Raw genomic sequence first — 21,511 nt, 5'->3', positions numbered from 1 at the left:
GTCCTCACCTGCTTCTTCACCTCCAGGAAGGTACCCCCCAATCCCCAGCTTAAAGAGGGGAAAGAAGAGGGAGAGTGGGGGAGGGGCTAGGCAAGAGCCCTTAGGAGTGTGGAGCTGTCAAAAGGGGGTACCTGTGGCCACAGGCTGGGCTAGCCTGATGATTTTTTTTTTTCCAAAATGAGAGGAGAGGGTCTGTGGAGATGTCCCGGAAAGCCAGGCAGGGGCCAGTAACCCCGTCTGACCTAACCCTCAGCTCCCATTGCCTAATTATTTGCATTTTTATTTTTGAGGTGGGGTCATGCTCTATTGCCCAGGCTGACCTTGAACTCGTGAGCCTTGGCTGTCCTGGACTCGCTTTGTAGACCGGGCTTGGCCTCGAACTCACAGCAATCTGCCTGCCTCTGCCTCCCGAGTCCTGGGATTAAAGGCGTGCGCCATCGCGCCCAGCTCTGATGATTCATTTTAAAGGTATAGAGGCGGCTCAGAGAGGGAAAGAGCTGCCAGAGTCACACAGCACTAAGTGCTTTGCGGGCACCCTTCCATGTGTTCCCTCCCAGCAGCCCTCTGGGCCAGGGAGCTACTGTAATCTATATACAAGACGGTGCGGCCTGGGGATGCCAAGGAAGTTGCTGGTGACCAGATCGGTTATGAGTGGCAGGTGCTGACATGTCAGCCCAGGTGGCCTGGCTCCAGAGCCACGTGCAGATCTAATCCTGCTGCGGCGGGACTTGGACCCCGTTAGCTGTGGAACATCCGTTCTCCCTCCCGGTCTCTGAGCCTTGGTAAGAACACATCGGATAATGATGCCACTAGTTGAGTTTATCGGCCCTTTCTGGTCACTATGAACTGATAGTTTCCTATAAAACCTCACGCTCAGACGTACTAACTGCGGGGTAGATGAGAAAACAGAAGCGCAGAGACGCTTAGCAACTGACCCAGGTACACACAGCTAGAAGAGAGCAGCTAAAATGCATAGCTGTACCAGCCTAAGGTCCCGCTGGTCTGTCCTGTCTGTACCTGGGGCTGATCAAGGGGCCGCGGGGCCAGTGGGTGCTGGGGGAGTTTGTCCCATCCATTGCTCTACTCTGCCTCTGACAAGGCTCCCACGTCACGCAGAGAAGCCAGGATCCCGCTGCCCTGTCTATTACACACCTGGCAGCTGCTTCAGGAAGTGGGACCCACCCAGCATCTCGGGGGTCACTGCCCAGCGGGCAAGGAGACCCACATCCACCAGCTTTCCTGTTACCAGCTTCCCTCGCTTGCCCACTTGGGCCCTCATGGGAGCCCAAACCAGTACCTAGGGCTGTGGGTCACCAGGTATAGAAATGGGGGCACCAGGAATAGAGGAACAGTAAGGGCTGAAGTGGGGCAGGAGGCCTGTGTGGGCCTTGACCCCTCTCCCCGGTGAGCAGGTATGAATGGGATGCGGGACAGGCCACCTTCCTGCCCTTAGACAGCGCCCACCTTGCAAGTGGACGGTGGGCAGGCACTCACTCTGTACGCCTAGCTGGCCTAGAACTGGCTTTTTGTTGTTGTTTGTTTGCTTGCTTGTTTTTCGAGACAGGATTTCTCTGTGTAGCCCTGGCTGTCCTGGAACTCTCTTTGTAGACCAGGCTGGCCTCGAACTCACAGAGATCCACCTGCCTCTGCTTCCTGAGCACTGGGATTAATCGTGTCGCCGCTAACAACACATTAAGTGGTAGAGAGGGCACAATACGGCTGGGGGTGGGGTGGGGCGTGGATCATGATCCAGCCCGTTTCACAAACAGGCAAACTGAGGCAGGCTGCAGAGGGAGGCGACGTCACAGACAGTAGCAGAGCTGATCAGAATGGAGGCCACGTGGTCCCAGGCATGGCGGGAGCCAGTCGCCAGCGGAGGTGCCAGCCAGGGCCAGATGAAGACTTTTTTTTTTTCTTGCTGACCTTCACGGGGATGGGCTCAGAACCTGGACCAGTGGGTATAAAGCCAGGGTTTTCCTCTGACTTGCCGTGCAATAACCGCTAGCTTCCTTGCTCTCCTGGGGCCTCGGCCTGATCTTCTAAAAGCCAACAGGAACCAGTCATGGCGGCAGTAGCTGAACTTGGGAGGCTGAGGCAGGAGAATCCCTTGAGCTCACGAGTTCAAGGTCAGCCTGGGCAATATAGCATGACTCCACCTCAAAAATAAAAATGCAAATAATCAGGCGATGGGAGCTGAGGGTTAGGTCAGACAGGGTTACTGGCCCCTGCCTGGCCCTCTGGGACATCTCCACAGACCCTCTCATCCTCTCGTGATACACCAGCAACATCTTGCTCACACCAGCTCTTCACACTGTGTGAGGAAGATCTTTGCCACTTACAGACAGGAAAACTGAGGCCCAGAGATGACAAACAGTGGCCACGGCCCCACCCAGGGTAGATGACTGCCAATTCCAAACTGCCATGTCTCTTATCTCCTCCAGGCCAGGCCACCACCAGGCTCGGAGGCTATGGCAGCTGGCTTCCCCTCCAGGCCTGGACTCCCGGGAGAAGGCTTCCGGACCCCACAGCCAGCTGGAATCCGGAGGCCTCCTGGTACCAGACAGTGGTGCTGTGGGTCCCAGAAGCCTTTTCTTTGGCAAGGCTCATCCCTCCTAGGTGGGCCTTGACCTCACTTTCACCTCATTTTACAGGGCAGGAAAGCGAGGCAGAGGAGCCAGGCAGGAAATGCCCAGTGAGAGCTCTGGCTTAGTTTAAGTCAACTGCCGCATAGGTTTCCCCTTCCGTGTCCATGACCAAGGAGATGGCAGGGATGAATCATCTAGTTTAGGACGTGACAAATGGGCTGTCTGCGATGAGGAACCCAGGATGGAGACCCTAGCGCGCAACTGGGGGGTTGGCGGGGGTGGGGGGCTGGCGCTGGGTACCGGCTCTGATCCAGCTGCCCCATGAGCTGACACACTTTGCTGCCTGCCGCCCCTGCCTCTCTCACTGCCTAGGCTGGAAAACTGGGGCCCAGGCTCTCTGCCAGGGCCTTCCAAGGGACACTTGGCTCAGGGGAACCCTCTGATGTCACGCCTTGCTCACTCACACTGGAGAGGGACCGGGGCTAGGCCACAGGGGTCTGCACTGGGCCTTCCCAGCAGGCTCAAGAAAGCTCAGAGGTGGCTGGACGGGCAGGCGTGGTGGCGCACACCTTTATTCCCAGCACTCGGGAGGCAGAGGCGGGAGGGGGGGGGGTGTCTCTGTGAGTTTGAGGACAGCCTGGTCTACAGAGCGAGTCCAGGACAGCCAGGACTGTTACACAGAGAAACCCTGTCTAAAAAAGCCTAAAAAAAGAAAGAAAGAAAGAAAGAAAGAAAGAAAGAAAGAAAAGAAAAAGGAATAAAGAAAGCTCAGAGGTGACCTGACCCAAGGCCTGGGGGCTGACATTGAGAGGTGGGTTGGTGGCTATCTTCGGATGAGGAGGAATGGAGATCTGAGCATGGCAGGGAGACTTGGAGGGACAGGAGAGGAGGTACCCCAGTGTCCCCCACCCCACCCAGGCCTGACGCATGCCCTACACCCTCACCTTACACCAGAGCTACTGATGTGGTCTCTACTGGGTGAGGCCTCCTAGGAGGGGCTGTTTGTTCTTAGGGCCCAGGTTCCAAGGTGGCTTTATGGTGCCATCTGGAAGATGTGACATGGGCGGGCGGGCTGGCACAAGGCCAGGGCAGAGAGCAGGACCCGTGACATGGTAAGTACCTGTCCCCCAGCTGTCGTCTGGCCCTAGAAGAGGGCAGGGCTGGGGGGGGGTCTAGCCTAGATATTCAGATGGTCAGTGACCAGCCCCAGCTCACACTTGCCCGGTACAAGTGACACTGGAGCTAGGGACCCAGGGCAAGGGTGGCACAGAAGACTTGGCGCAGCTACCTCAAACCCGGGGCAAAGCTTCAACCTCCCTGCGACTCAGTTTTCTGGACTGTAAAGTGGGAAGGATTTATTTCTTCTTTCTGTGTGTGGCTGCTCACAAACGCCAGAGGCCAGGTGTCTTCCTCAGGCCAGCGAGCCCTGGGGAACCACCTGTTTCCTTCTTTCCCGTGCCCACATGTGTGTAGGTGCTCTGTAGAGGTCAAAGGTCAATGTTGGGTGTTGTTTTCCTCAGGTGTTCTCCATCTGGACCTCAACAGTTCTGTTAGACTGGCTGACCAGTCTCCACATGCCAGTGCTGCATTACACACCAAGAAGCATTGACTGCCGGTCTGATTTTTTTTTTTTTTTTAAAGACATGATTTTGAGGCTGGAGAGATGGCTCAGAAGTTAAGAGCACTGGCTGCTCTTCCTCAGGTCTAGAGTTCAATTCCCAGCAACCACATGGTGGCTCACAACCATCTATGATGAGATCTGGTGCCCTCTTCTGGCCTGCAGGTGTACATGCAGGCAGAGCACTGTATACATAATAAATAAATAAATCTTTTTTAAAAAGAGAGAATGTTAAAAAAAAAAAAGACAGAATCTTGCGTAGGTGAAGCTGGCCTCAAATTCACTATGTAATTAAGAATAACCTTCCCTTCTGAGCCTCCTGCCTCTAGCTGGAATTACAAGTGTTGTGTGCCATTGTGGCCAGTTTATGGGATTCTGGAGGTCAACCCCAGGACCTCGTGTGAGCTTGGTGAGCACACACCCCCGGCTTCCCTCAGCTCCCAGAGGTGTTTGACAAGCATCCTTTCTGAACATCAGCTTCCTGTGAGCTAATTCTGTGTGAGGCACACATGCGCGTGAGGCTGCAGGGGGCCTCCTGAGGGGAACCTGTCCAGTCCTACTGGCTATTACTACTTCAAAACAGGAGGCGACACCAGCGCTCCCAGGCAATAGGGCGAGACACTCGATCTCCCCTTTTGGCACTCGGGAGCAGGCTTCTTCCCAGCAAGGGTGCCAGGGCTTAAGACACTGTGCCCTGGCAGTGAGAGGGTTACTCAGCCCACCTGGCACTTTGATACAAGGCTGAGCTCCCTCCAGAGCTTGCTGGCTCTGGAGATTTTCCCCTGCTGTTCCTTGGAGTCCGTGGACCCCGAACCCAGCGCCCAGGTCTGAAAGGAAGAGTAGGGAATCTGGGAGGAGCCGATGGACCCAGCTGCAGACTGAGGCACCTCAGGACCGAGCGTCCCTCCTCTTACCACCACAGACCCCGATTTCTCCCTCCTCCTCTGGTCTGGGCCAGCCTCTCAGGGCTGTGTTAGCAGCATTTGAACTGGACCTTGGAGCTTCTCCCACACAGTTGCCTTTCAGGGTCTGGGCCCTGGAATGGACATCCGCTCCCAACAACTCCCAACAGCTCCCAACAGCTCAGCAACCCTCCTGACCCCAGGGCCGGATGTCTGATCTCTCTCTCTCTCTCCTGATGACTTATCTTCCAGCCTTGCAGTGACCTGAGGGCATCCTGTCTTGGTGTGGGTCTGTGTCAAGATGTCTCTGTCCCTACTTTAACACGGGGGTGGGGGGGGAGATTGGGGGGCCGGGGGCGGGGCCAGGAGTGCTCCCTGCAGGGTCTCGGGACTTGGGGGTGCTGTTTCTCACATCGGCACCCTGGAGTGGGGTGTCCAGCTGTTCTGGGTCCCTGCTGGGTGCTCAGCCTGAGCCTGCCCTCCCTCCTGCTAGACACCAAGGGTGGTTTGGCCGGACTCTCATGTGTCTTGCCAGAGCAACGCTGAAGCTGAGCAGCCTCCGGATTTTTGTTTAGAGGACCCACAGCTAGCTGGAGTGTGGGAGGGGGTGAGGGTCTCACAGAGGGAGCGGTGCACAGGGCTTGTGGAGAAGAATGAGAGGTCTCCCTAAATCTGCTTTCACCTTAAGGTATATTTTATTATTTACTTTTATTTAAGTGTGTGTGTGTGTGTGTGTGTGTGTGTGTGTGTGTGTGTGTAATGTGTGTTGAGCTGTCCCTCCAGCCCCCGCCCCCTTGTTACAGGGAGAATACAGATTTTCTTGGAGCCTTCCCATATAGCCCTTGGGCAACCAAGATTTGGCTGGCTGGCTGCACGTTTGGGGATGGGGGTGGGGGGGTAGGAGGGGGTGGGGGGTGTTTGTCCTTAAGCAGTTCTTCTAAAAGGAGCCTGAGTTAAACCTGATGTGATTGACAAAGGCCTCAAATGTCTATGGTGCTTTCACTCAGCCTGCCCTGCCCTCTGACCCTTGCGAACAGGGTTTGTTTTCAGGGTGAGGGTGGCTGCAGGCATGGGGATATTGTGTGATGTAGCTGTCTGGACTCAGAGAGCTTCCAGGTTGAGCCTTGGCTGGGGAGATGCTCAGTGGTTAGAGCACTGGTTCCTCTTGCAGAGGACCTGGGTTCAATTCCCAGCACCCGCATGGCAGCTTACAACTGTCTGTAATTTCCAGTTCCAGGGGATCTGACACCCTCACAGACACACATGCAGGCAAAACATCAATGCATATAAAATAAATTAAAAAGTTAAAAAAAAAGTTACTTTCCCTTATTAAATAAAAAGGGCCATTTACCTATTCTGGACAGTGGCTCCTCTTGTCAGCTCCCCTAGAAAGGCACATGTGGGAGCTGCTGGGGTGTCCACAGCCTTCCTTGGGTGATAATCTCCCATGTGCGCTGGAGAGGGCACAGCCAGCTGAAGCAGGAGCTTTGTGTTCTTTTTAGACCAGGCTGGCTTTGAACTCAGAGCGATCTGCCTGCCAATGCCTCCCAAGTGCTGGGATTAAAGGTGAGTGCCACCACGCCCAGTGCAGCTTTGCGTTCTTGACATGTGACATGTCAGTGACAAATTTAGCTTGTCAGAGGTTGTCCTAATGACGCAGAATTTCCTGACTGCAGGAAAGCTGAGTGACAATGGTTCATTATGAAGCTGGCTTGCGTACATATGAGGATGAACTTTTATTTTTATTATTTGAGATAGCATCTCGGTGTGGCTCACACTGGACTCACTACCTAAGCAGGGATGACTGCCAGCCGGAGTGTGGGCTAATTCTAGCTGAGGCGGCATTCATGTGAGACTTCCATCTCCCACCAGCTGAGATTACAAGTGTGCACCACCATGCCCTGTGCTATATTTGGTGCCACCATGCCCTGTGCTGTATTTGGTGCCACCGTGTCCTGTGCTGTATTTCGTGCCCTGTGTTGCATTTGGTGCCACCATGCCATGCCCTGTGCTGTATTTGGTGCCACCGTGCCCTGTGCTGTATTTGGTGCCACTGTGCCCTGTGTTGCATTTGGTGCCACCATGCCATGCCCTGTGCTGTATTTGGTGCCACTGTGCCCTGTGCTGGATTTGGTGCCCCCATGCTATGTCCTGTGCTGTATTTGGTGCCACCGTGCCATGTCCTGTGCTGTATTTGCTGCCACAGTGCCCTGTGCTGTATTTGGTGCCACCGTGCCCTGTGCTGTATTTGGTGCCCCCATGCCATGTCCTGTGCTGTATTTGGTGCCACCATGCCTTGTGCTGTGTTTGGTGCCACCATGCCATGTCCTGTGCTGTATTTGCTGCCTTGGCTGAACAATGTTCACCTTTATCTTATTGTTTGCCGTGTTAGGGCCTAAACCTGGGGATCATATATACACTAGGCACGTGCTTTACCACTACACTCCTCAGCCCTAAGTGTGAGCTTTGGTGTGGACGTGTGCTGATGTGAGATGCCTGGTGCACACACGTGGAAAAGGGTGATGTGTACATTGCCTGTGCTGTCGGTCCCTACGCAAGCAGGGCACAGAACCACACTTGGGCGGTTGTGTGTGTGTGTGTGAGGCATGCAGAGGGCTCTGCATGTCCTACCTGGAGACTGGGCGTTCTTCGACTTAGTTACACAAGTACTGGCTGGATTCAGGAGGGGCTGCTCCCCTGCCCCCTACTGAGGGGGTCTCTTCCAACAGCAGCAACTTCTCAAAGATGCAAATTCCTCCCACCCCATGCAAAGGAGTCCTGAGAACCTGAGAACCAGGGCTGCCTCCCCTCGGGGCCCAACCGCCACTGCCACCGTGGTCACCACCTGAGTTGGCTAGCCACACTGCTTCCTCCCCGGCCAACTGTTGATTCTTCTTCCCCGAGGGCCTTGGCATCCCTGCCTGGCTCTGGTGTCAGGAAGGGAGTCTGGGCAGGAGGGGCCCACATTGACAGTGACTTAGGAATGCTCAGTGCCCCCTCCCACGGTGCTGGAGAGGGACCGGCTCTGCAGACATCTCCCCATGGTACAGTGTGGGCTCTACTCCCCTCCCAGGACCCTTAGTCTACCCAGCCCCACAGGTGGATACCCGTGACGGGGGGTGGGGGGGGTGGGGGGGGTGGCAGGGGAGGAGGAGGAGGGTTTCTAGCCCTGGAGGACCCATGGAGGAACGGGGGACAGACAGCTCACCACACAGAATTCCTTTTAAATTAATGTGGCAACAAGTGCTCCAAACCCACCAGCTCCTCTTAGAAGGTGCTGTGCCCTTCGTCCCAAGACACAGGGCCCTGGTGGAGTGTGTTCAGTCCTCAGTGGTGGGAGAAAGCAGACAGGCAGAGTGACAGTAAGAGCAGCTGGGGCTGGCTGCCGCCTGGTGCCTACCTGGCCCCGGCCTCCAGGCCTAGCCCTGGCTCTGATACTGTTCCTGTGGACACCTGGATGCAGACCTGTCAGCCCCCTGCTGCACCCCCCCCCCCGGAAGTGGTGAAGCACAGTGGCCAAACTAATTCCTGTCATTCTTAACCTCAGGCACATCTGGAGCCCCAACCTTTCCCCAGGAGTCCCTGACGGTGCCAGATGTTTGAACTGGGCTCTCTGAGCTGGACCAGGTAGTCTGCTCAGAGGAAACAGGCCAGCGCTACCCTGGGAATTCCCTTATTACTATAACCAACACATCTGTCCCCCTTCTGCCTCTACCCCTCAAATGCTGGGATGGTAGGCACGTGACACCTCACCCAGCTCTGACTCTTGTCCTGAGTGTCTGACTACCCCCCACCCCACCCCCACCCCCCCCACCCCAAGATCTTTCTCAACCCAGCAGATGGAGGCGGGATCCTGTAAGGTTCCCCGCCTCGTGCCCCCCCCCCACTTGTCAAAGAGAACGCCCAAGGCCTCCTGTGGACATTCCCTACTCTCCACCCTCAACCAAGACATCTGTTGGAAATAAGGGCTGTGGTCCTGGGGAAGGGAAAGACTGTATCTGCCCTGAGCAGGCTATCAAATGTCCACTGTTCCAGTCTTTTCTCCCAGGGACCCGGACCTGGCCACAGCTACCAGGCAGCCATGATGCTCCAATTGGACACCTGGCCAAATGCCAGGTTGATGAGGCCAGCCATTTTTATTTTTGTGATCCTTCTGGATTTAGAAACTGTCTCTATTTTCAGATCAGACCCAGGCTTTGAGGATTACTACCTGGTCCCAAATTAGCAGTGCTCAAAGTCCCGCTGCCTGGAGTTTGGGAGCAGAGGCTGCCTTTCCTGAGGAGGGCTGAGCCACGTGCCTGGTACAGCACACACTGTACCCAGGAAGGATGGCCGACCTCAGAGAGAGCTCACTTCTATTCCCCAACCCTCCACCTGGTCAGAGGATGCTGAGATAAGGATGCTGTTCTTTCCCAGGGACACTGACAGTCTAGTGGGTCAAGGGCCTCTCTCCCATCATGCCCCAAGTCACAGAGCAACTCGCATCTGTCAGATGGCCTGGCTGTCCTCAGGAACCGAGACCCTTGCATGGCCAGTCTGTGAGATGCTCCCCTGATTTGAACAGCAACACATGAGACAGTCACAGGGGCACTAGGGACCAGGAATAATCTGGAAGCTAGGACAGAGGCAAGGTCACTTGCCACCAGAGAGGGCTTTGTGACAGATGAGAGCCTGCCTTGCACCTTGCTGTCACCTCAGCTGGTCCTCAGGCTCAGAACTGCCTAATTTCCCCTGGACTGAAGGTTTATATCCACCTATGGGCCTCACACATTGAGCCCTACCACATTGCCCCATCCTGCCTTGCTCACCTTAGGTGGTAGTGACTCACGCATCTGGGAGATGCTACGTGCTCAGGCCCAAACTTCAGCAATCTCCCACCAAGACTTGACCTTTTTGCTGCCATCTTTTCTCTTTTGCTCCATCCTCTCCTCCTCTTTTTCTACTACGTAGCTTAGACTGCCCTTGAACTCCTGATCCTTCTGCCTCTACCCCTCAAATGCTGGGATGGTAGGCACATGACACCTCACCCAGCTCTGACTCTCGTCCTGAGTGTCTGACTACCCCCCTCCCCCACCCAGCACGATGCTAAGCTCCTCCCACTTCCTCTTGGCTCGGATGTGCGTGCCCACCCTCTTTTTGATGAACTTGAGCACGCGCTTGTCCTTGGACACCTTGAGCAGCCCCATGGTGCGCCACTCATAGGGCGAGAAGCCGCACACCTCCCTGATCATGTCTGCACGAGCTTGGTGTGCTTGGTGAGGCGCCCGCTGTGCCTCGGCTTGCTGACGTTCTTCGTCACTCTGTGGCCCTTGTTGAGGCCCACGGCCATGGGGTAGCGCAGGGCCATGGCTGCTGCTCTCTGATGGCGGCCGGGACAGGAAGCCTGTAAGGATTTTTGGGTGGCCCACACCTCACGCTGACCAGTCATTTCTGTTCCATCACCTGAGTCCACCCTTCTGTCCTTGCAATTATCTCTGCTTGGAGTGTCACCACCAAGTCACAAGCCTCCCTAACCATCTTGACAATCCTGTTTTCTCTCCAGTTCTGGTCACCTCTTGACACATGACATCTGTGTCTGCCTCATCCAACTGGTACACAGTTGCCCTAACTTTTTTGGGGGGGTTGGGGGGCTGTAGAAAAGGCTCAGCTGGTGAAGTGCTTGTTCAACAAGTGTGGGGACCGGAGTCTGAATCCAGCACCTGCAATCCCAGCACTGGGGGATGGGCAGAGCCAAGTGGGTCCCCAGGACTTGCTGACTAGCCAGGCTAACCAGTGAGTGCCAGCTTCCCTGACCCCCAAAATAAGGTGGAGAGCAACAGAAAGACACTTTGCGCCCCAGATGCCTGCATCTCAGGACTAATGTGTGGCCCCTGACTCTGAGGCAGCTTATCCACTTTAGAGGTTGGTCAGTGTGTCTGGGGGGCCGCAGGGGGGTGGCTGTTGTGAGAGCCTTCAGTGCTTGCTCTCTCTTCAGCTGGTCAAGGCTGGACTCCAGGTGGTGTCTGGGAAACAGCTGGGTCACGGAGGCCAGGGGAGGGGAGGGGCCTTCTCAGGAACAGAGTGGGAACCCCAAGTACAACCTGAGCTGGGCAGGGAGGTGGCTTGTTTTGCCAGGAGGGCTGGGTCCCCGACCACTGTAGCTGCCTGGCCTCCATCTCCCAGACTCAGCTGAGAGCCCCCTCCCTGTCACCTAGCCTTCGTGGGAATGGCTCAGGCCACAAGCTACCACTGAACTTGTGTCTTTCTCCCAGGGCTCAGTGACTTCTTGACAGGTTACAGCCCCAAAGATAAACAGATTCTGCAAATAACTGTTCAGGAGCAGGGGTGTTGGGCCCATCCCCCTCCCCTGCAAAGAGCAAACAGCTGTGGCTGGAAGTCAACAGGGTGCAGGTGTACTGTCATGGGTGAGGACATTTGTGGGGGTCCCTGGTGCTTCCTGGGAAGTCTTGTACCAGCTCTTGGCACAGGGGATCAGCTCTTTGTGAGGCCTGTGTCTTTTACCAAGTCTATATCCAGAAGTTCCTGGGGCTCCTTTTCGGAATATGGGTAGGTGGTCCTCCCTTGCACTCCCTATATCCTAGATCCCTGGCTCATGAGCATCTCTTGCACACAATGTTGCCGGGCCGGGGGAGCGAGGGAGGCCCATGCATGGTCTGTAGCACCAAGCTAGTTCTTTGGCTAGTGAAAATGCCAGCTGCCTGGGAGGCCTCAGTCCAGGACCTGGCATCCAAGCTTGCCTCACCTAGAGCTGAGACCCGTGGGAAACTCCTTCCCCTGATACTCCTCTACAACACAGGCAACGATGGTGGGGACTTTGAGATAAGGTCTCCCATAGCCATGAATGACCTGGAACACCTGGCCTACCTGCCTCCACTTCCCAAGGAATAGGATTATAGGGTATGGACCACCAAACCCAGCCAGACTGTAGTTCTGAACTCTGAAGATTTGGCGACATTAAATCCATTCACTTTGTGTTGGCCACTGAAACCTTTCATTCTGCCTCAGTGCTCTCGAACCTGCATGTGAGCCCCAAGGCTACAGGCACTCCCACAGGAGGCTGGTTCCTACTTCATTTGTCAGCTGTGTGCAGTGTGTTCCTAGCGCTCATGTTTCTAGCCCAGCCCAGAAGCGCTACCCATGCCCGGCTTGTCTTGTTTTCCAAGAGGACTGAAGGCCAAGGTGCTCTGCCTTCTAGCACTGTCCGTCTGCTGTGCAGGACACACAGTAAGGGCCAAACAATGAATGCCATGGCTGGTTGACACGATTTTGGCTGGTGTTTCTTCTGTGCAGGGATGGCGTGATCAGCAGAGGTGTGGCACCTGATGACACTCAGACCATCTGGAGGCAGTTACTTTTTTTTCATATATATATATATATTCATATTACATCGCAATTGTTATCCCTGTATCCTCCCATTCTTCCCTCCCCTCCAACTGTGACTGAGGGGGACCTCCTCCCCCTATATATGCTCATAGAGTATCAAGTCTCTTCTTGGGAGTTCCTGTACTTTCTGATCATTGGGTACCAGAAGATACAAGTGTAACCCAAGGCTGATTTCCTGCTGAAAGCTTGACTCTGACATGGCTCCTGGGTCCTATCTAGTGTCTGCACCTGGCTGTGACACTATTTTTGGGAGGTTGTGGAAGCCTTAGGAGTTGGGGTCAAGCTAGCTGCAACATCTAACCAGCCATGAGCCATTTAGAGTGATAGCTCTACCCTGGCCTGTCTGGCCAGCCAGCATCTGAGCAGCCTCCATCTTCCATCCCCACTGAAAACCACACACAGAGCAGCTCTGGCCACATGTTAAGCCCTCTGAAGCCATCAGAGTAAATTTCTCCTTGTTGGGCACTGCCACGGCTCTCCTACAGTGATTAACATGCTTTCCATCTTGATCTGCAGTGTGGACCCGAGCCACTGTGGGGTTACAAGGGTCAACAGGCAGCTCAAGGGCACAACAAAACTCACACTCGAGAAAGGTTTTTGAATGTTAATTTAATCATACAAATACTCATTTACATGGTAAGGAACCCCTCATCTTCACCTCCTAGGCACCACGAGGCCCACCAGACACCCACCACTATCCAGGTGGGAAGGGCCGCAGACTGCCCCCACATTCACCCAAGGAAACAAGGGGTAGCAGGGTAGGGGTGGGGACAACACATTAGTCTGCCTTTGTGAGCCCCAACAACTCTCACCCTTTCCTGCTGTGAGCTCAGGCTACATCTGGGGTCTTTATGCTCACGCCTGCCTTCCCACCTTGGCTACTAGCTGTCTTGGTGAAAGCGCCTGGTGTACATGACAGCCAGTCCATACACAGGGAGAGGAGGCTGTCTGTAGAAAATGCCCCAAATTCAGCTGTCCCCATGGCAAAAAAACAAACAAAAAAACAAAACAAAACAAACAAAAAAAACCCCAAAAACAGGCATGCACACGTGCACACACGCATACACACCTACACACACCTCACTCCACACAGATTCTTCCCAGCCTGCACACACCCAGCCCTCCCCCCCCAATTCTCTGAAACTCAGTGTGCGCCTCACCGCATGGGTGCCAGAAGGGGTTCTCCAAAGAGGCGGCCTAGTGTGTGTGAAGGTTCTAGGGGCTGCAGCAGAGCGGGAACCAGGAAGCCGTGGTCAAGGCTTGCGCGCCTGCTCTTCTGAAGGAGCTAACTGTCCAGGACGCACAGACACGGCTTGTTTCTGGGAAGGAAGCCAGGGTACCTGAGCCGTTACATTTGCCAAGTGAGAGTGCTATAAGCAGGAAGGGGCACAAGATGGGAGGACACCCGGGACAGTGGCCCATGAGGGAGGCGCCTGCTGGGAAACTGAGGAAGTATGTATTAGTAGGGGAGAGATGGGGAAGGCTGTGAGGCAGGGCTGAAGCCTCTCATGGCTCCAAGAGGACAGCTGCTCCAAGGCCACAAGCAGGAACAATGGCTGGGCATGCATGTGCTCTAGGGTGGCAGTGTCCTCAGAGACTGGCATCAGTTGTCTGGCCTTAAAAGGTCTCAGACAAAACCCCCCTGAGACGTGTGGCTTGGGCACCCGGTAGGGCCTGCCTTGGCTAAGGGTCCAAGTGTGCAGAGGAAGTGAGTCCCAGAGAAGGCCCAGCTAAGTGCCCAGCTGCGCTGCCCTTCTCCACCTGCCCCAGGGACTTCCTTGAAGAGACAAAGCTTATTGTCAGGTTGCTTTTGGGGGACATGGAAAGGTAAGGGGGATTTTCATACAAGCTCTTCTTTCATAATCAAGTATTTAAAATCAACAGTCTCAGAAGAGGATGAGGAATAACAAACACCCTGCAAATTTTGGAACTCAAACATCCAGACAGAGACAGACAGGCAGGCAGGCCGGCCAGCCCACACCCATACCCGCACCCAGGCTGGAGGACCTCCTACAGCCACTCATACCCTGGTCTCCCGCTCTGCTCACAACCCTGGGGCACACGGGGGCTGGAGGCAGGCAGGGAACGCCGCAACCACACCACATCCGTGTCCTGACTCTCAAGCCACTGGTTAGGGAAGGAGGGTTAAGAGGGGAGACTTTGCATATTCTTGTATCTTTGGCAGACAGCTGTTCCAGCCTGGTTTAAGAGTCCCATGGTGACATCCACGTTTCAACCCGTGTGGAGTCCATGGGACACTGTGGGCACCTGCCCAGGGAGCAGAAGCCTGTACCCCCGCTGGGCGGCACTACAAGCCCCCTGCTGACTGTGGCTTCTCAGGCAGTGCTCAGCACTGGGGCTCCTAGCTTGGGCTGAATCATTCCATAGTAAGTGGGCTCTACTAACAGGTTGTAAGAATGCACAAGGAGGTGTGGGGGAGACAGAGAGAGGAGCTGTGTGACAAGAGAAGCGGGTACAGTTCACACTGGCTAATGAGCGACAACCCTGTGTGCATGTAGCACGTGCACACACCCACTGAGGGCCGCTGCACCAAGGATCAGTACTTGTGGTCACACTCCCTCTTGGAATGTCCTCCAGGCTTCTGCTGGCCACACAGGGAAGTCCTTACCTCAGAGAGACTATAAGAAGCCCCAAGGTTGACAGACACAAATGTCAAAGGTGTAAATCAACAAGATTAGAGAAAAAAGAGGAAGGTGATCTCTCGTTGGCAGATGCCACTGGTGGCGGCACAGCACACACCCAGCAAACATGCCACGCCGGCCTCAGTGTGACGACCAGCTTCCAGAGCAAGCACGGGTCTGTAGGTGTGCTGCACCTTACTTAGAAGATAAACACCGGGAAGAGGGAAAACTAACATGTGCTCAAAACTACAACCTCTCTGTAGGTAAAATAATTTGTTTAAAAAGATGGCTTATTTTCCCCCATTTAAATCTCCTCCCCTTCCCGAGTGAGCTAACAACTTATTAGACTGACGCCATCACCAAAAGCCAAGGTGGCTGCGTGGACTTCTTCTCGGCCGCCTCAGCACCACTCCTGCAGTTCAGCACTCACACATGCACACTGAGTTCACTCAAAACTAGTCTCTTTCGTCCTCTTCTTCTGGGATTGGGGGGTGGGTGGGGGTCTGAGCCAGGGGTCCGTGCGATGTGCTCTGCAGTCCAGAGGAACCCCCTGCCCTCTCCCCCCAAAGTCAGGCCTTCTGTCTTTTGTTAATTTTTCTTCTTGCTGACACCCGTTTAAGACTGGCCGAAGGGATAAGGCCCGTGGAGCCCCTGGAAGAGAGTGAAGACGGTCAGTGACAGACACACAGCGCTGCCTCACAAGCAAATGCAGCCCAGTCACAGAGGCATGGGGGTCACTGCCCTGGCCGCAGAGCATCTCAGACCGAGGACCAGGATGTGCCCAGCTGAATCCCATACCAAGCCTCAGAGAGGAGAGGCCAGCCAGGGAGACACTGCTTGTCTTGTGACAGGCAATTCAACTGATGCCCACTTTCTTCCAGCTAGGCTATAAAAATTTCACACATCCTTGACAGCATGTTCTCAAACCTCTGCACGGCAAGAGGATGCATAGATGAAGGCGCTTGCTGCCAGGCCAATGACCTGAGCTCAATTCCTAGAATGTACATGGTAAAACAACAACCGATCCCACAAGTTGTCCTGATTGTGACATGCATGCTGTGGGGTGTGTCACACACAAGACGAATACACACACACACAAGTTTAACAGCTGCTGCCTGTCCAGCACCAGACACCACAGCACCAGGACCTGCCCCTCTCGGTCCTTAATTCTCACTTCCATCCTGACAGTGCTACATGGAGGCCTTCTAGGCGGCACTCAGGACCACATCTGAGGACCACAGGCTCTGTCCCTCTTGCTGCGTTTCAAACCTACTGAGACACTTACCTTCCTCTGCCCTGGGAAGGGCTGGTTTTACTGTGGGCTTAAGCACAGCACATGCATGGGGGAGCCCACGGAGGCCAGGGGCAGGGGCTGGGTCCCTTGGAGCTCAAGCTACAAGTGAGTGGATGGAATCAAACTGCATCCTTGGCAAGAGCGGCCAACTGCTCTCAATGCCTAGCCACCCGGCCTGCTCCCTCAGGCTTCCAAGTACTGGGATTATAGGCCCATTCCAAAGGCACTTCCTCCACTCCTCGCCCGACTCTAAAGACTTCCATCTTGTCTTCCCTACATTAAGAACGAAGCTCTGGCAGGGTGAGCTTGATCCTGGTTTACCAAGTGAGCCCAGGACAGCTACGGCGACATACAGAGGAGGAGGAGGAAGCGCTAGAGCCACCACAGGACTGGGCTGAAGCTTGACACGTGCATCCCCTTTCCTTGGAGGACTTAAACACAGACCCTAAAGGGCTAAGGTGACTGGTGACCAGGCAGAACATGAGTGACCGGAGGAACTACGCTGAGCTTCACACTCATCTAAAGAGCCCCAAGTGCAGGCACAGCGGGGGCAGGAAGGCAGTCTCATGTCTCAGTAACTGAAGAACAGGCATTGCTCAGAACACCTGGAGTAAGTCAGGTTTGTCACAAGAATTATTAGTTTTTGTGTTTTGTTTTGTTTTTTGGGGGGGCGGGTACACAGGGGCCTGGGCCCTCCATATGGCTACAGCCTTGGAAACTTCAGGAGTGGCTACTGGAAATTGTACAACTCCCCAGGCGATATCAGAGGGGGGGGGAATATGAGTGTGTGTGTGTGTGTGTGTGTGTGTGAGAGAGAGAGAGAGAGAGAGAGAGAGAGAGAGAGAGAGAGAGAGAGAGAGAGCGCGTGCGTGCGTGCGTGCGTGCGTGCGTGTGTGTGTGCGTGCGTGCGCTCGGGCTCGCAGAAGGCAGCACAGGAGGGAGCTGGCCTTCAGGTCTTTGCTGCAATAGCACTTCCCATTTTACACTTACATCTCTACAGACACAAATGCTTCTTCACCACCCAGGGGAGCTAAGCTGGCCAAGGGCGCAGCACTGCTGAGCCAACAAGCTGGTGCTTAGAATGACAGGCTGCCACATGTCTACAGGCCCTTGCAGTAGCCACGTCTTCAGTAGGCAAATGAAGGCTGCAACCACCTTGGCGGCTCCCCCAAGCACAGGCTCTCAGGTTCCATCTTGTGGGCTCTGGTGAGTGCACAGCTGGAGGCCGTCTGCCTTGACTCAGCTCTTCCCAGCAGCAGCTACTCACCCAGAACGACCCACAGAGGCAGCTTAGTCTCTTCAGACTGGGAACCAATACAATGCTCAAAGGTCAGAGCAGAAACCACCACAGGGGTCACAAAGAGCTCCCTCCGCACGTGGTGCCTGCAGCCCTCCCAGACCTGTGGCTTGTCTGGAACTACTTAAATAAGGACGAACGTGACTTCTACAGAGCTGACCTGACCCCTCACTTGACTAAGATGAGACCTAAGCACTGTGCTGGGACAAAGGTGTCCACCTGGGTGTTTGATTCTCAGCCCGGCTAGTGTGGATCTTACTAGATTGTGGTTGTCCTTCATTCTCTAGCCTAAGAGCTGAGGTTCTATGTCTTCTGGAAAGAAAAGATCCACGTAATTCTCTTTCAAACGAAGAGCAGTGTACTCAGAGAGCTGATGTTTACTTGGTGCAGGAAGGTGGCTTGGGGGACAAGATAGTTCCCTTCCCCTAAGTTATACCTTCACTTCAAGGAAGGAGGGAGCCACCTGTCTTGAAACCATGTTGTGACCTAACTCTTGGCATGCAGGGTTATACATGTCACAAGCAGACTACACCAGCTGCAGAGAAGACTGCCAAAGGCTCCAAGAACAGCATGTCAGGCACCGCCCATAACTGAGGCACAGAGAACGCAAGGCCCATTAACACCCCAGACTCTACAGTTCTACAGCCTAGGGGAGGAGGCCTGGAAGCCGTGGTTTGCAGCACAGACAATGCTCACCCTCTGCTGACGTCTAGTGAAAACTGTGCATGTGCTACATGGATGTGGAGACAGTCGTGCTGGGGACCTAGAGCTCACTGATCTAGCTAGATTAGCTAGGAGGCCCCAAGATCCTCATGTTTCCACTCCCCAGCACTGGGATTCAGGGACACACCACTGTCCCCCAGGTTTCATGTGGGTGCTGGGGATACAAACTTAGCCCCTCATGCTCCTGCAGCATGCACTTTACCCACCGAACACCTTCACAGCCCTGACTTTGACTTGTAAGAGGAGCAGAAGCAGGGCCTTCCCTACACTTCCCCTCTGTGCATGCTGCAGCATCTGACCATGCCAGGGAGCTTGGAATTCAACTCTGACCCAAACAATGATCAATCCATCAGCGTGGCAGAGAAAGCCACCCTCCTTTATAAGCATTACTAGGCACAGCAACCACTCCCTAAGTAAAGATTTTTCTTACTAGCTGGGCAGTGGTGGTACACACCTTTAATCCCAGCACTTGGGAGGCAGAGGCAGGCAGATCTCTGTGGGTTTGAGGCCAGTCTGGTCAACAGAGCGAGTTCCTGGTCAGTGAGAGCTGTTACACGGGGTAACCCTGTCTCGAACACACACACACACACAGTCATTTTTACTGGTGGTACCTTATTCACAATTGCAGAGAAATGGGTTTCTCTTTGGAGCCAGGGAAGGAGGAGCAGCTCAGACCTGTAGCAGCTGAGGTGAAATCTTCCCTAAGCTTTGGAAAGAACAGTTGTCAAGGGTGTGGGCATCCTGAGCACAAACTAGCCAGAGAGCAGGTGGCAAGGCACTGCAGCCAGCCCACAGGAACACAAGCTCCACGCCCACCCAACAGAGATGGCTCCTGCTCGCCCTGAGGGGCCAGCTGAACGATCACAGCAGCTGCGTCAGGCCCTGACCAGCAAGCCACAGTATTTTTCTGAAGTATTTTATTATGTATGAATTTATCACCCAACTAACCCAATCTTATCATCTCCAACAATGTAAGATCTAGCAGTCGTATGCTGAAGACTCAGCTGGGTGTTAACTTGCCCAGCAGGTGCTGCCCAGGGTCAAGCCTTAGTACCTTTGGGGAAAAAATCTGGTTCTCCTGACCCAGTTGGTAAAGCAAACCCAGCATCAATTATTGTCTCAAACGGTCTTCTCGATGCTGACCCTGTGGAGCAGCAGGAGTCATGGCTAGCCTGCGAGCTTCTGAGGAGAGCACCTATTAACACAGGAGTTCCTAAATAAACCTTCCAGAAGAGGGTACACAGAAGCGTCTGAGTGTGTTCGGGATCTCTTGCCCGATTTTGTTATTTTGTCTTTTTTTTTTTTTTTTTTTCCAGAGCTGAGGACCGAACCCAGGGCCTTGCGCTTGCTAGGCAAGCGCTCTACCACTGAGCTAAATCCCCAACCCCCTCTTGCCCGATTTTGGAGCGTATGTACGTACATAATGAGCTGGCTGAGGGTGGGACCCAACATTAAACACATTTATATCTCATGCATGGCTTACTCTGAAAGGTAATTTTTATTTTATTTTTATTTTTGGTTTTTCAAGACAGGGTTTCTCTGTGTAGCCTTGGCTGTCCTGGACTCACGCTGTAGACCAGGCTGGCCTCGAACTCACAGCGAACCACCAGCCTCTGCCTCCCAAGTGCTGGGATTAAAGGTGTGCGCCACCACGCCTGGCTTCTGAAAGGCAATATTATGAGGCAGTTTAACTTTTTTTTTTCTTTCGAGACAGAGTTGTCTTGGCTGTCCTGAACTTGTATAGACCAAGCTGGCTTCAAACTCACAAGAGATCTGGCTGCCTCTGCCTCCCAAGTGATGGGATTAAAGGTATGCCCCACCATGCCAGCCTCAGTTTGACAATTTTTATACGAAACAAAGGTTCTGGTGTAGAGTATTCCACTTGAGGAGTCCTGTTGGTATTCAAAAGTTTCATATCCTACCCAGGCGTGGTGGCACTTGCCTTTAATCCCAGCACTCAGGAGGCAGAGGCAGGGGGATATCTGTGAGTTCGAGACCAGACTGGTCTACACAGCAAGTCCAGAAGAGCCAAGGCTAAACAGAGAAACCCAGTCTGGAAACCCCCTCCCACCCCCAAGTTTCCTGTTCTGTATTCCTGCTAAACCTCCCACTTTTCTATTTGCACTGGGCAGGCAGAGCGAGGAGGAGGTGGAGGAAGTTCTGCCCTGACCCTGACTGCACATGTGAGGAGCTGGGCCCTGCTGAGGGACTGGCCACCCAGGGCTGCAGGCTGACCAGCACAACGGAGTCCAAAGCTCTCAACTAAGGGAAATGGACTTACATGTTGGGGTAACCCAACCAGCAAAATCAAAATATTAGAAGTCAGCCCCTCTGCCTGCTGGGTGCTGAGGGAGGCTTGCTGGGTGTGGGGGACACCTGCTTCACGCATACGGAGCATGTCATGGTAGCCTGGACCACGGACCCTGTCAGACTGCTTAAACGGTTAACTCAGCTATCAGAGTGCCTGGTGAAGCCATTTTATGCTCATCCCTGTAACACTTTCCCAGCTGTCTGAACTAATGTCTGTTGTTGTCAAGGACGCCATCTGTCCACCTACCGATCAGCCACTCAGCATCCACGCCGCCATCCTTCCTCTCCGTTTCACCCACACACACCTATCCCCACGGCCTCTGCCCACCCCAGCTTCCCGTGACCAACAGCAGCTGCGAGTAGCCCATACAGCGCAGCCTTGGGCGAGAAGCACACACGCAGAGCGTTTCTGACTTCCGGTCCTCCAGACCTCAGAGTGCTAGAACCACGATGCGTGCTGGGAGACAAGCTTGCTCTGGCCATCTGCTAGGGTAAGGACAAGCAGGCAGGAGAGGCACCATCACGGGTGTGGCCATGCAGCCCTGGCACTGAGCTGGGAGCTCTACCCTGCTGAGCCATTTCAATTCCTCCACCAGCTGTCGACTCCCTTTTCCCACAACTGAGAGAAGAAAGTACGTCGTCTCCTCTTCTCGTCCCAGTCAGCCTTGCTGCTTTAATCTCGCTGTTCCTAAGCTGGGGACTGTCTTGTTAGTGGTGGTTCCTTTAACACTAAAAGTGACCCTCACCCTTGTGAGGC

At 54.3% G+C, this 21,511-nt stretch overlaps 1 protein-coding gene and 1 pseudogene across 5 annotated transcripts in view; both read right to left on the bottom strand.

The window, feature by feature from the left end:
- Nucleotides 1–10,162: 10,162 nt before the first annotated feature.
- Nucleotides 10,163–10,546, bottom strand: LOC311580742 (large ribosomal subunit protein eL36-like; annotated as a pseudogene). The gene has a single exon. The product of its transcript is annotated as a large ribosomal subunit protein eL36-like (transcript).
- Nucleotides 10,547–13,082: 2,536 nt separating this feature from the next.
- Nucleotides 13,083–21,511, bottom strand: part of ILRUN (inflammation and lipid regulator with UBA-like and NBR1-like domains) — a 65,133-nt gene continuing 56,704 nt past the window's right edge. For 3 of the 4 annotated variants that reach the window (XM_084754184.1, XM_084754182.1, XM_084754185.1), the window contains one exon: nucleotides 15,592–15,781. In XM_084754184.1, the coding sequence (XP_084610310.1) occupies nucleotides 15,746–15,781 (36 nt within the window). In that variant the 3' untranslated portion in view covers nucleotides 15,592–15,745. Of the gene's footprint in view, nucleotides 15,782–21,511 lie in introns of all 4 variants that reach the window. The other variant, XM_084754183.1, reaches the window with a different exon arrangement.

The sequence above is a fragment of the Acomys minous genome (assembly GCF_964271855.1).
Source record: "Acomys minous genome assembly, chromosome: 13".
In the NCBI taxonomy this organism is placed as follows: Eukaryota; Metazoa; Chordata; class Mammalia; order Rodentia; family Muridae; genus Acomys; species Acomys minous.
The sequence above is the reverse complement of the archived record's forward strand: the minus strand, read 5'-3'. Positions and strand labels throughout refer to the sequence as shown.